The sequence below is a fragment of the Cuculus canorus genome, chromosome 2 (assembly GCF_017976375.1).
Source record: "Cuculus canorus isolate bCucCan1 chromosome 2, bCucCan1.pri, whole genome shotgun sequence".
NCBI classification, from domain to species: domain Eukaryota; kingdom Metazoa; phylum Chordata; class Aves; order Cuculiformes; family Cuculidae; genus Cuculus; species Cuculus canorus.
The window spans coordinates 112,399,719-112,413,735 of NC_071402.1; the positions used below are offsets into that span (position 1 = coordinate 112,399,719).

The 14,017-nt window shown below is 37.7% G+C and overlaps 1 protein-coding gene across 41 annotated transcripts in view; it reads left to right on the plus strand.

The window, feature by feature from the left end:
• Window positions 1–14,017, plus strand: part of CLASP2 (cytoplasmic linker associated protein 2) — a 155,966-nt gene that overhangs the window by 83,935 nt on the left and 58,014 nt on the right. For all 41 annotated transcript variants that reach the window (XM_054060001.1, XM_054060006.1, XM_054060003.1 and 38 more), the window contains 6 exons: window positions 4,787–4,879; window positions 5,519–5,664; window positions 6,828–6,963; window positions 10,078–10,148; window positions 12,153–12,212; window positions 13,479–13,556. In XM_054060001.1, the coding sequence (XP_053915976.1) occupies window positions 4,787–4,879; window positions 5,519–5,664; window positions 6,828–6,963; window positions 10,078–10,148; window positions 12,153–12,212; window positions 13,479–13,556 (584 nt within the window). The remainder of the gene's footprint in view (window positions 1–4,786; window positions 4,880–5,518; window positions 5,665–6,827; window positions 6,964–10,077; window positions 10,149–12,152; window positions 12,213–13,478; window positions 13,557–14,017) is intronic.

Genomic DNA, 14,017 nt, shown 5'->3' on the forward strand with positions numbered 1-14,017 from the left:
ACTTGTTAGAATGGGGAGAGTGAATTGTTTGTACATTATTGGGCCCATTTCTGCATCTTTCGTGGATTTTAGTAGTGGCTTCAATGAGTGTAGGAGGGGAACTATATTATGCGAAAATGGATTCAATTCTGGATCAAGATGAAGTGCAACTGGATTGATAAAGTGAATTGAGGTTGTTTATGGTGTGTATATGTTGAACTCATTCTTAAAAGCCCCCAGCAGTGTATCTGCCTTTCGACTGCCTTGTTCCAATGACTGCTCGCCATAAATTTTTTAGTAATACCACAGTTTACTCGTATCTATTTTGTAATTTCATATTGGGACTACTTTCCATCCATATAGTTGTCACTCTTATTTGTGTTTGAGCTTTTCATTTTTTTTTGTATTTGATGTTGAAATTGCCTTTAATGATGTGTATATGTTGCCCTCTAATGGATAACAGCAGTTTATGAAGAATATGGGTGATTTTGAGATACACCCATTTATAGTGTATGGTTTATGGTAGCAGTTTATGAAGAATATGGGTGATGGATCTGTGTGCCAAAAAGAAGGACTATGGTGAGGGGATTGTGCCTTCATGTTTAAGATAATAACCATAATGTTTTTACAACTCTTTTTTATTTTTTTGCTTAAATAATAAAAAAAAAATCTGTGCTCAAGTTACTGGGAGTAACTCCCATTAATAGCTAAAATTTTTTTCAAAACAAATTTAATTTCTTTTATGTATGTATGACATAGGAACTTATAAAGAAAGAATGTATTAAGTCACTGAACACAATTTTGTCTTTACCTTCTAAAAGCATAATTTATCAAAGGCAAGGAAAAAAAAATTATTAAAATATTACCTTTCTTTCCTGTGGAACTAATACAGGTATGGACAACCTTAACAGTTTGGGATTTTTCATCAGAATTAGTGTTTTAATATCATGACAAGATAAATTTATGCCACTTTTCTTAATTTCTCATTACAATGCCAGTTTTAGTAGCAGAACTTGCATAGATCCAATTCTGTTTGTGCCAGGTAATTAAAGGAAAAAAAATAAATCTTTGCCTAGACATGCAAATAGGGCAGACAGAAACCCATTGTATGTGTTGCTTCTGTGCTTGTCTGTTGCTTGGCTTGGTTTAATCCTGTGGCAGTTACTACAGCCCATGATCTCTGGTAATACATAGACTGGCAACAGAAAACGTCCTATTTCTGAGGATCTACTCAATGAGACAGCTCACAAAAGGTATTTCTACTATGACTCAAACTTCAGACAAAGTTTCATGTGCACACTAAACAAACGTCAGTTAGCTGCCACCAAAAGGTGTGATCCTGCTTCACTTTGATGTTGTTGCACTTTGATGGAGCTGACACAGGCTGCTGAGCTGACAGATAATTTTTTTTGTATTTCCTCTTGTAGGGTTTGTTGTATGTCAAAACCTTTAGTTTGGAAGGAGACAGGACAAGGTGTGTGATAGTAAAGGGGGAGCCTCAGGAGGTTGAATTGTGTCATATGTTCTGATGGCTTTAGGGTCACTGTGATGTGAAATTCTATCGTATTTAATCAGTGACTACTTTCCGCCACTTCTTTTAAAAGGCAAAGAAGAATTTTTGTTGGTAATGGAAATCTAATTTGATAAAAATGCTTACCAAGACGCATGTAATATTTCCTCATAATAGGATAGAATTAGTTTTAGAGTGCGTTAGTGTTATGCGACAAGTATTATATGCAGGTGTATTAAATGGTGATACAAAACTCATGTTCGATTTTATGGGTAATGGAGTAGAAAGTCTGTTATGCTTGGGCACGCTGTTTTCATTAAATCATTTACTCATTTAAGTTATGCATCATATGTTTATTGACTTGTAATGAAGAAGAAAACGGTGATCATGAGGAGTAGGTTTTTGGGGTTTTTATGGAGGCAATCATGTCTCGTGTGTAGAACTGCAAAGCTGCTTCCGCAGTCTACCCTGGAAAAGCTTATGCAGCTCTATGGAAATAAAAATTTCAGTTTTGTTGGTAAAGCGTAGTCATAAATTGTTTTCCACACGATGGTGAAACTGCCCTTAATGTAATAATATGTCTGTTTCTGAAGTGCTTCCTACCCTGTTTATCTTACAATGCAGGTATGCAAATGTTCTACAGCATAGTTGTAAAACACCTTCTAAATATTACAGAATGAAATATAGAGACTTCCGTAGCCATGTTCCATGGAAGAATAGTAGCTGTCAATGGAGTCAAGGTCCCATATTTACTGTAGGTTAAATTCATTTGATATGCTCAGGAAATTAGAAAACTAGATTGTATTTAGAACAATGCATATCATAATTGTGAGTTGCTCAGGAAAATATTGTGTAGAAAGTACGTGTTCAGCTTAGCTGTAGAACAGAAGAAAGATGTTCCTAGATCTTTTTGTAATAACATAAAAGATGAATATATACAAGATAAACAATGTGTTCAAGAGACCAGTGCTTTTTAGCAGTTTATGCAAAGCAAGATGCCCTGACCATTCGTCCTTGTTCTTTAATGTGCTCTGTTCTCTTACACTTACAGAAATTGTCTTGCATTTAAATAAATAATGAGGGACCATCAGGCACTGCTATTTAGGGGCTACCTAAGTTATCTTGCTGGCATGCAGCTTTCGTTCTAGAAGGGTATGAGTTTCCTTGAAGTCCTAAATTGTACCTGCCATCCCCAGCTCCATAGTTCCTCTCCTCACAAGGGGGAGAAAGTTTAACAGGCTTGTGGGTTGAGGTAAGGACAGGGAGCGATCACTCACCCATTGCCGTCAGAGGCAAACCAGATTCAACCTGGGCAAAAATTAGTTTATTACTAACCAAATCAGGGTACGATAATGAGAAGTGAAAACTAAATCTTAAGACACGTTTCCCCCACCCCTCCCTTCTTCCTGGGCTTAACTTTCCTCCTGACTTTCTCTACCTCTTCCCACACACTGGCTCAGGGGAACAGGGAATGTGGGGTTGTGGTCAGCTCATCAGGCATTGTCTCTGCCATTCCTTTCTTCTCAGGGGGAGGACCCCTCATAGTCTCCCCCTGCTCCTCCAGCATGGTGTTCTTCCATGGATACAGTCTTCCACAAACTTCTCCAAAATGAGCCCTTCCCATGGGCTGCTATGCTTCACTAACTGCTCCGGAGTGGGTTGCTTCCATGAGGTGCATTTCTTCAGAACCAGACTGCTCCAGTGTCACAAGTCTTGCCTGCAAACCTGCTCCAGCATGGACTCCTCTTTCCATCAGCTTATAGGTAGTGCCAGAAGTGCGCTCTAGCACAGGCTTCCCACATGATCACAGCCTCCTTTGCGTATCCACCTCCTCCAGCATGGGGTCTTGCATAGGCTACAGGTGGATATCTGCTCCATCGTTGATGTCCATGGGCTGCAGGAAGACAGCTTGCCTCACTGTGGTCTTCATCACGAGCTTTAGGGGAGTCTCTGCTCTGACACCTGGAGCCTCTTCCCCCTCTTTTTTCACTGACTTTGTTGTCTGCAGAGTTATTGCTCTCACATATTCTCACCTTTCTCTCTGGATTCTGTTGCTGTTGTGCCGCAACTTTCCCCTCTTAACTGCCCTATTCCAGAGGTGCTGCTACCCTTACTGATGGGCTTTGACCTTGGCCAGTGCTGGATCCATTTTATAGCTGGCTGGCATTGGCTCTGTTCTACCTAGGGGAAGCTTCTAGGAATGTCTTGCAGAAGCCACCCCATAGCCCCTCTGCTACCAAAACTTTGCCACGCAAACCTGGTGCAACCCATTGGGTTTATGATCAAAAAAAAAAAAGTGTTATCTATAGGTAAAAATAAATTCTTGAAAAAAATCTGGCCAGATCAAGTTTCTGGTTAGTAATTCACTTCATATTCTCTTCCACTTGTTCTTAGTCTGGAGGGGAAAAAAACAAGCTCAAAACCCTTTAAACTTTACATATTCGGTGGTGGCAGAGAAGAGCATTCTGTGGTTTGTGTCCAGGAGAAGTCAGTTTATCTCTAATGTTAATAATACATTTTCGTGACTACTTTTTTTCAATTTTCTTCCTTAAAAGTCTGGTTTATGTGTACACTTAACAATAAATGCGTTAGTTCATGTATTATCAAATAGTGACTGATGTATGATTAGATTGGTCACGCATCAGTTTTGGTGGAATTACTGTTTAGAGAACCCTGAGTGGAGAATGCTCCTTACATTTGTTTACTGACTGTGCAAGTTAGTAAGTGAAAAGCTTGAAGTAATAATATGCATGGAAGCTGTTGAGGCTTCAATTTGTTTTTTTGACAAATTTTTAATTCTAATGTTGACTGGCAGCCCTGTTAGGCCCTCATAGAGCCATGCACTCTTGTAATGTGCAGGAGAGTTTATGGCCCAAAACAGTTCCGTCAGTTTAAAATCTGTTGGCTGAGTATCATTATGACAGTGAGTGTTAAAATGAAATTGGGTTGCCGTACTCTTGGAACATATTATCTAAAACCTCTGCATGTATTGAATAATACTTTTTAAAATTGAGTTAATGAAATTCTAGAAGTAATTAGATCATCACAGAGGTGAAATCTTGAGGAAAATGTTTGTTCTTCAGCTTTTTTTTTTATTAAATATCCATTTCTCAGTGATATTCTTGAAGATTTGCCTTAAAACGCCCTTTTATATCTCTTATTCAGATCTCTGGAACCTTTGGGGCAAGGTTTTTAGAAGTATCATTGTATTGTCGGTCTTCTTAAGATCTTTTTCCTTTATTGGGTTACCCGAGATATTAACAATATAAATTTTCTTCTTTTTTTTTAATATTCCAGATCTATTCTAGTCGAGAACTTGAAGAAACGTTGAACAAAATCAGGGAAATTCTCTCAGATGACAAGCATGATTGGGATCAACGAACTAATGCGGTAAACTTTTTATCTAGTTTCATGTGTGGGTGGGTGTATTTCATCAAGCACAGCAGCTGGATGTTTTTAAATGTGTTTTTTAAAGCAATTACATTCCAGATAATCAAAGAATCTTTCATTTTAATTTTTAGACATTGAATTTCTGTACACCAGATAAGTTTGGGCAAGTATTTTAAAAAGGCCAAAATACATTTTTGCTAACAGATAAGTGGAAGCGTTTCCAAAAGCCATCATGTATGTTTCAGTTGGCATTTATGCAAAATCACATATTCTGCAGGTAAATTGCTAGCAACCCTCTTATGTGTGTCTATGATAAGTTTCGCTCAAAGGATTAAAATGTTTGTGTCTATATAGCATATATATTTTTTTCTCAGATTTATGGCATGTTATTGTTTGGAAACAGATATGTGAACAGAATTATGTATTTGTATGTTTGTAGACTGGGATCTAAGACTTTAGGTCTAGAATGTAAGTGATAGGGGGTTTTTTTACAGTTTTTTTAATTACTGCCATGTATTTCTAAAACCTGCTTTGCTTTAAAGATATGCCTATATACATTTTTGCAATGAAGTTGTTACTTTTTTTAATTTTGAAATGCATTTTAGTAATGTCCTAAACTAAATGTCTTAATTTTTTCAGCTGAAGAAAGTTCGGTCGTTGCTTGTTGCTGGAGCTGCACAGTATGATGGATTCTTCCAGCATTTACGGTTGTTGGATGGTGCTTTCAAGCTGTCGGCCAAGGATCTCAGATCCCAGGTGGTTAGAGAAGCATGCATTACTGTAGCGTAAGTACAGTTTATGTGCATTTTTGTGAATTGTTAGGTCTCAGCATGAATTTGATTTAAAGATGCTTTATCGGTGTTACAGGAAAGATTATCTTACTGGACTGCTGTACACTGACTATGATAAAGCGTCAAGTCAGCTTCTGAAGCCATAGAGATAAAAAAACATTTAAAGGAGTTTGCTGTTTTAGGTGATATACACGTAGTTGCTTATGTTGTAACAGATTGTACGTGAAGAACAAGTTACCATCGTTACACTGAATATTTAGTATAAATTAATAGGAACTGCTGGAAGTAGTACTGCAATATTGGGGCTAGTCTTGGGAGTGCTTGTGCTTGGGTGACTGGCATGGCACTTTGCTGTGTCTGCTTGTGATGACAAAGTGAGCTGCCTTGTAGTGTTTTGAATGTTGGACACTTTGGTGAGGTGTAATACCTTTCCTGTCCATGATAATTTTAGAAACTGTGGCTGAACAGCAATAACATCTTGGCCCTTACTGTTTTGGGGACTTAAATTACTTTCAAGGGCAAGGGGAGAAGCCTCATTTTTACGCCACAGCAGTCTTTCCCACTTCTGTGTTTTCCTTGGCTTTTTCCCTTGTGGAAGTCATTAATGTAACCACTGCTTTTCAGTGGCCATCTGGAACAGACGTGCCCCAGAGTTCACCCTTGCTATTCTGGTCTTCTGACTGAACAAATCATGGGGACCTGTTGAAGCATACAGCTGTCCTTGCCAGGGAAATTGAGGCTTTGAGAAAATAATGCTAACATTCCCGAATATGAAGTCGGGAGCAGTGTGAAAGTGCTATATAAATGTTCTCATACAGGCCTAAAAGCCTGGAATTTTTCTTCATTACCTAAAACCTAGCTATGTTTAATGTTTCATGTTCTGCTGACTGCAAATTCTTTGTTAAAAAGCAGAAATACTATGATGTTTTATGTAAACATGAGAAAGTTAGCCTTTCAAATTGTGGTATTTGTTTTTTTCATTGCAAAAGTTATTAATATTCAACCCCTTAATGTGTCTGCTAAGTAACAAAAATATTCCATGAGTCCTGCATTATATTAAGTTCTGTTTGGAAAGAAACCTTTTACATATACAGTGAACTTTTTTATTTAAGAGATTCACATTTTATTAACAAGTTTTATTTCTTTTTCCTAAATAGCCATCTTTCAACTGTTCTGGGAAACAAGTTTGATCATGGCGCTGAAGCTATTGTGCCTACTCTTTTTAACCTGGTTCCCAATAGCGCCAAAGTGATGGCAACTTCTGGGTGTGCAGCCATTAGATTCATTATTCGGGTAGGTGTACCTCTCTCACTTTGCTTGCCAGGAATATTCAGGTAGTGGCTCTCAGCAGAGATAATTCTGAAATACAGGATTATAAATAATTCTTTAAAGGAGAAGTAATTTTTCTCACAGATGGACAAATATTTATCATTGAAACCAGTTCGCCACATCACTGTAATAGAGATGGAGCTGTTTTCATGGTGGTTTTTGTAATGTGCTAATTGTAAAAAGGCAAGTGTATTTCAGAGGTGGCTGGTTTTAAGTGCCACTTTGAAAAGGACAAAGTCAAGCTACTAGTTGAGAAGCTAGTAAGATTATTTAAAAAAAAAAAAAGAAAACAAACCAAATAAAACATTTCATTTTACCAAAAAAAAAAAAAAAATCAGAACCATGGAGTTTCTGATACAACATTGAAGAGGCTGGGCATTCATGGATTAGGTCGAAAAGGTCAAGTTCATGGAAGAAAGGCCCACTAGAGATTTTCATCCTTGGGTTTAAGAACTTTGTGTGCTGAGTTCTTAAAACTGTAGTGTATAGAAGAGGGGAATGCTGTATATGATTTTTTTTAAATTTTTTTCTTCCTTAAGCATCTGCTACTGACTGGTGCCTGAGGCAAGATATAGCCTAGATAGCTAGGTTTTGGGGACTTCTGCTGATATTTCTGTGTTTCAGATAGAGGTGCCTGTAGTTTCAGCATTAAAAGCTGTGGTGTTCTTAGTGCTGGGCAGTCACTACTATTCACTGTGATCTCATTTGTGGTTTTAATTTTGTAAGTTGTTGGAAACCTAAGTGGTTTAATCACTGACAGTTTTTATTGCTAGCCTCAAAGTGTTTTGGAATCTGTACTTACTGTAACCATACTTCTGAGAATGTGTTCCAAAATTCTGCATTACCTCTGCCTTAGCACTTGCGATAAGAGCCACTGGCATTTTTTGCCCTAGACTCTTAAAATGTACTGTGAGATGGATAATGGCACAGAGTTGAGAGTGGAGAAGGAACACACTTTAAACAGGTTGATTAAAGTTGTGAGGGAATACCATTTGCAATAGTAGTAGACGAGCTCAGGCGTTTAAGAAAGCAGCTCTGTCTTGTTGTTTGCAGGAGCCAAATCAAACACCAGAAAAGCGGCATGAAAAAAGATTCACTGATTATATTAAACTGGCTTTATTGGTTCAGTTCCGTTGGAGAGAAGCCTACACATAAGCTGCACTGATTTTTTTTGTTATTCTCAGCTGTCATTTAACGTAGTAATTTGGAGGCACAGATGCAGGAAAATCCTATGCAATAAATGGCTTATGCAAGGTGTTCTGACCAGACAATTAAGGTTTCAGTGGAAAAAGAAAGAAAGAAATATCAAGTCAAACAAAATGCAGATTGACACTCTGCTTGGGACTTCTATGCTTTGGATTAAATGAGAGTTGGTCAGGGAGTGTGTGATCAGTTGAATACATAGAGCCCAAGCCATTACAGCTTTTAGAATCAGCGTTTTGCTCAAAAACTCTTACCAGAAGCCACTGCTAGACAGCTGAGATCCTGCTTGAGTATCTAATTGCTGTGGGAGAGAGTGTACGTGAAGAGACGGAGGCTGTATTAAACCAATGTTGTTGAAGAGCTCCATCTCATCTTTGATTTCTTGGATTTCATATTATTCCTGGATAGTTCTTAACACTGTAGTCTGATTTATTTCTTCACTCCTAGTAAATTGGGAAACCGATGTAAAAAACCCAAAAATGGGTGAGGAGAGGGTGTGTCATGATGAGACGGGAAAAATCTTTTCCAGGGGGAGGTGGATTTCAGTTTGGGCAATTGAGCTAAGAGGTGGTTTATCATTACAGTTTCAAAAGGGTAAAGATGCAATGTGCAGTCTCAGAGCTGAATGAAAGGAAGCCTGAGGCTTTGATTCTTTTGCAGAGCACTTTCTAGAAGCTACAATGTCAATAGCTCCAAAGACTTGGAACATACAGGTTTTTCCATCTGTAAAAATGCTTTATTCTTTCCCCTGACACTGCTTATTGTTCCCTTTCTGGCAGTCTTGTGCCACTTTTCAATTTGAAAATGATGCAAAGCACAAATAAACCCCCTAAAACACTGCTTATATCGGTATGAACAAATGCAACTGCAAGGCTCTTCGGGATTTTTTTTACTTATTCCCCTCTAATTCTGAGGTTGGCAGTACTCTGGGAGCTGATAATTATCTCTCTACTTTGAGTGATTTGTGTGTTTAGACCATGCAGTAGTAACCTAAGGAGAAATTATGGTATGTGACATATTAAGAGTTTTTCAATACTGTACTTTTTAAGCGCTTTTAAAAAAAGGCTACATTTTCACACTGTATTGGGGGCTGCTTTAGAAGTTACATGTTTAATCAAGAAAGGGATACAGTAATGAACTGAAAATGGATTTGTTGAACCGTGTTACTCTTACTTGGAATTAAAATGTTAATACTTTGTCTATAATTACGATAAGCTGAAGCAAGACTGCTTTAATTCTGATTTTAAGTATTGCATTTGGATTTACTGTAGTTTTATCTTAGCCACTTAAAATGTGAGTTCAGGGGTTTCTTTTCCCATGAGGATGATAGGTGGTTTCCATATAAATTATATACGTAAGCTTGCTTATATGACATGTTACACTTCTATTGCTTTATTCACATGTTTTGTGTTAAAAGGAACGTAATATTTTTAGCACTGATTTTGTCGATTGATCCCTAAAAGAGTGCCCATGGTTTCAGATTTATTGATTTGCCTTTTGATCCATAACTCTGATTTTTAAGACTGCTATGCCTATCGCTTTTTTTCTTTAGGAAAATTAAAATAACATCGGCTCCTTTGAGGAGGCACTTACATTTGAGCCTTCATATATGATTTCTGACAGCTGAATATTGCATATAATGGTGTCATTGCTGATAGCATTGGATGTGCTTTCTGCTTGACCTTTTGGAAGAAAATAGGTTTAATCAATTTACATGGTAGCAGCAGTCTCTTATTTAGTAGTATTCTGCATTTAGTTTCAGTAAGCATTTTAATTGATTGCAGTTTTTATTATGTTGCTAATACTGTTTGACTTAATTAGTGCAGTGCAAATTCAGAAATGCTTTTGTCATTAATTGCTGTTTTTATCCATCAGCATACCCATGTGCCACGACTCATACCTTTAATAACAAGCAACTGTACCTCAAAATCAGTTGCAGTTAGAAGGTGAGTGCCTTGTAAGTTGCAAATTATTAAAGCTGTTGCTTTTTTAAATACGATGATCATGTGTTGAAAATAAACAGTTCTAAAGGTTTATAGCTGTTAACTCTGAATAGACAACACTATTACCAAGGAAAATAAAAAAAAATTAATTTCAGTGAAGTTACATCAGGTGATGTTGAGGAATGGTACTTTCTGCTTATCGGAGGACATACAGTGTGCGTTCTGCAGGATTTATTCTAATTTAAAATGTTCCTAACATTTGTTGAGTAAGTACCTTCTGATTTGAAACCAGAAGGAAAGAAGAGCTATAGTTGAATCCGTGTTGCTCACTCTAATGAGCATAAACAACATAGGTATTGAGAAGCATTGGGAGAGCGTGAAACAGATACACGTCTTAGAGAAGAACCAGCCTGAGCCTTTTGGTTATAGTTAGGGCCAGACCTGACAGGCCTAGCAAGATTAGCTTGTGTTGAAGAACTGCAGCATACTCCATACAGTGTGTGCCAGCACCTTGTTCTCCTGATGCCAGGAGGACTTCATAACTTTCGTGCAGTGTGTTTTGAACGCGTGGAGGTAGGCTGTCTGATACTGTACCAAAATAATACACCCACCATGTTGGGAAGTGTGGGATTGAAACAGCTGCCTTAGACAGGATGTGGGAGATCGATGTGTTATCAGGTTTAACAACAGGGGTCCATCTTCAGCATGTTGCTTTTTCCAGGAACATGATAACTTCAAACACTTGGATTGGCTCTTGACAAAATTGATGCATTTCTGACAGTGTGTAATTTTCTGCACGAGATTCTCATGAAAGCACTTAATGCCATTTCTGGATCCATGCTAGCCTTGAAAGCAATATAGCTGTGTGTATGCAAGAAACAGCTTGAGCATCTGAAGTATTTACTTTGAATTTAAGTTGTTGCGTCCAAAGCAAGTATGTTGTTGCATCCAAAGCAAGTATTATCTGAACCTAGGTTAGACTGGCCTGTTACAACTTCTGGTTTGACTGCATAACAATTCAAAGGACTTCAGTGCCTCCACTTACTGTGCCTTTACTAAGGAGCATTAGACTGTCAGTGGCTTTGGTACTGCAGCTCACAATCCAGTGAGCATCAGTGAAGGTGGCCAAAAAAGGAAAAGTAGGCTGGTTATAGTAGTGAAAAGCCTTTCAGGGTTTCTTGCCATGTCTCGTAGGTGTCCTATGGATTTAGGCAGAGTAGAAATGAAATCTGCTTCTCCAGAACAGGTCAAAGATGTAACATAACCAGAAAAGTAATGGTTCGAGACAGTAGAACCCACTACCATTTTGAAGACCTGTTACCTGCATCATCCTAATCTGTATCACTTTGATTTCTTCACCAGGATCCAGCTTCAGACATATTTTAAAGTATGCCTTCTGGTAATGGCTGTCTGCTAAATTGTCAAGAATTCTGAATTAATAATGAATAAGGTTACATAACTCAGTTTGTACAGTGGTAGCAAGTCTTTAGGAGTTCTTTCTATATTCAAGGCCCTCTATTAATGGTCTTACGTTTTCCTTTATGCTACATACTCAGTAATGACAGGTGAAATGATGGGAATAGTTTTTGGGACAGAAGTACACTGCTGTGGAAACATGTTGTGACTTAATAGCTGAATTGTTAAAAGTTTTGATTTTTTTATTTTAAGATCTTATCATTGTACAATTTTTCAATTTCTTTGATTTTTGTTATTTTGGGGCTAATTAAACTAATATAGCGTATGGGCAATTACATGACTTGAGCAACAGATGGTTAATTGAACCACATCTGTTTCTGAGGGAGTTTCAGATTAGTTAGCCTGCATGTTTGCTTTGTATACAAAACATTTTAACTCTCCAATAAGGTGACCAGTGTCATCGTTTGACAGATAAACATACTTCAGTTTTATGTGTGTTTCCCTCAGGGGGAAAGAATAAAGTTACTGTTTGTTCCATAAGCATATTAGAGAAATGAGTATTAACTAAAATTTTCCGGTTTGTCTCTTTAGGCGCTCCTTCGAATTTTTAGACCTGTTGTTACAAGAGTGGCAAACACACTCATTGGAAAGGTATGGGCCAGTATACTTTTCCTTAGAGTAAACTGCAGATGATTTTTAAGACAGAAGTCTTTTCATTGAATCCTTTTGTTGGATTATGTCATTCAGTGTTGGCCAGCCTTTCTAGCACAGCAGGTCATGTGGCTCATTAGAGAAGGAGATCTGTCTGCACCAGCCTTGATTTGTGTTACCTCTTCTCTTTACCCTCCTCCTCTTGTTCTATACTATGTGTGACCAGTATGTACCATACTTTCTCAGTGTTTCACTTATTTCATGTACCCTGTGCAGCAAAGACACATATGTAAGCATCTGTCCTTTCTCCTGAGTGGAGGAAACTTGTGTGTTCACCGTAAAAGAAGGGCAGGTGAGATTAGGCAGGAGGACCTTTTCTGGTCATGATTAAGAGCACACTGTAGCTTCTCTGGGTAAATAGGAAAACAGTATGTGCATCAGCTCTGTATGCAATACATATATGCAGCATGCAGCTCTACTGTAAGTATGGAGTGAGAGGAAAGGAACTACAGGAACTCCACAGAAGGCTCTGAAGAGCTCATCCAGTTCCTTAGCTACCTTTCAACACCTGCAGGTGCTCCCGAGGAGGGGAGCAATTGGAAGATTACTTTATTCATGTCAGAGTATGTACCTGCGTGTTTTAAAAAAAAAAAACAAAAACCAAAAAACCCCAGAACAGAACAAAAACAAAAAAAAACCACCACTCCTGCCTCAAAAATACAAACAAAAAAAAAAACCTACAACACTCCACCATCCCTCGTCTCCCAAAAACCCAAACATACCTTGAATACAAATCTGTTTATCATCACAATTTTTGGTTGTTCTGATGTACATTTGGCTGCTCTTTGAGCATGTGTTGACATTTAGGACTTGTTTTCGGAGTATAATTTCTAGGAAAGCAAGCTTACTAATCTTAACTTTTTCTATTTTATTACTTTCAGTGTAGTAGGGGAAATAGACTTTCCATTTCACGAAAGTAGGTATCTTAAAAAAAGTATTTTAAAATAAATTTTATATTATGATAGGTGGATGTATGATTATAGATTATAATTCTTGTATATTGAATGAGGAAGCTTACCTAAAGCTTTACAGAGGGTGCAGTTCTGTCATCAGTGCTCTTAAGCATTTGTTTATGTTTATTGTTCATATCTTAGAAAAAATACTCTCAGCTGTCTTTTACTTAGAGAAATGTGAATTAAAGTTTAAAAATCTACTTCTTAGAATATAACTTGGAGAAAAATAGCATGAAAAATGTCTTTCTTCTAGGCATGCAGCGGTCTTGGTTGAAACAATCAAGAAGGGCATTCATGATGCTGATGCAGAAGCAAGAGTGGAGGCAAGAAAGTGAGTTTTGATTACCTTTTGCTCTGAAAAATTCGGCGTGATAGAAGGCTCTAATTGGGGTGATAGAAGGCTCTAATTGGGGGTGAGGCGTTGATGTCGCCAAGGAAGAGTACACAACTTAGGTTGAAAACTGATATTTTTGTTCTTGGAGTCCTAAATTAATTTTTAGTTTCTTTTGCAAAAGACATTTGAAAATTGAGGCAATTAGTACTGTTTTGCAGCATTGGAGGATTCTACTGAAACAGGAATCGTAAAGGTTGATATAGCTGCATAATCATCCTCCCCATCTTCTCCCCCTGTTAAGTCAGTCATTAAACAACTGCAGCACTTTTACTAGTGAGTAGGCCAGAAAAGAAACTCTGTTGCTTCCCCCCAGAAATGTAAGTGAATGCCAGAATTTCAGAGGATAATCTTCAATGTTTGAGAAGATAAATTCAGTTAGAGTAGCTAGTTTCTTTTAT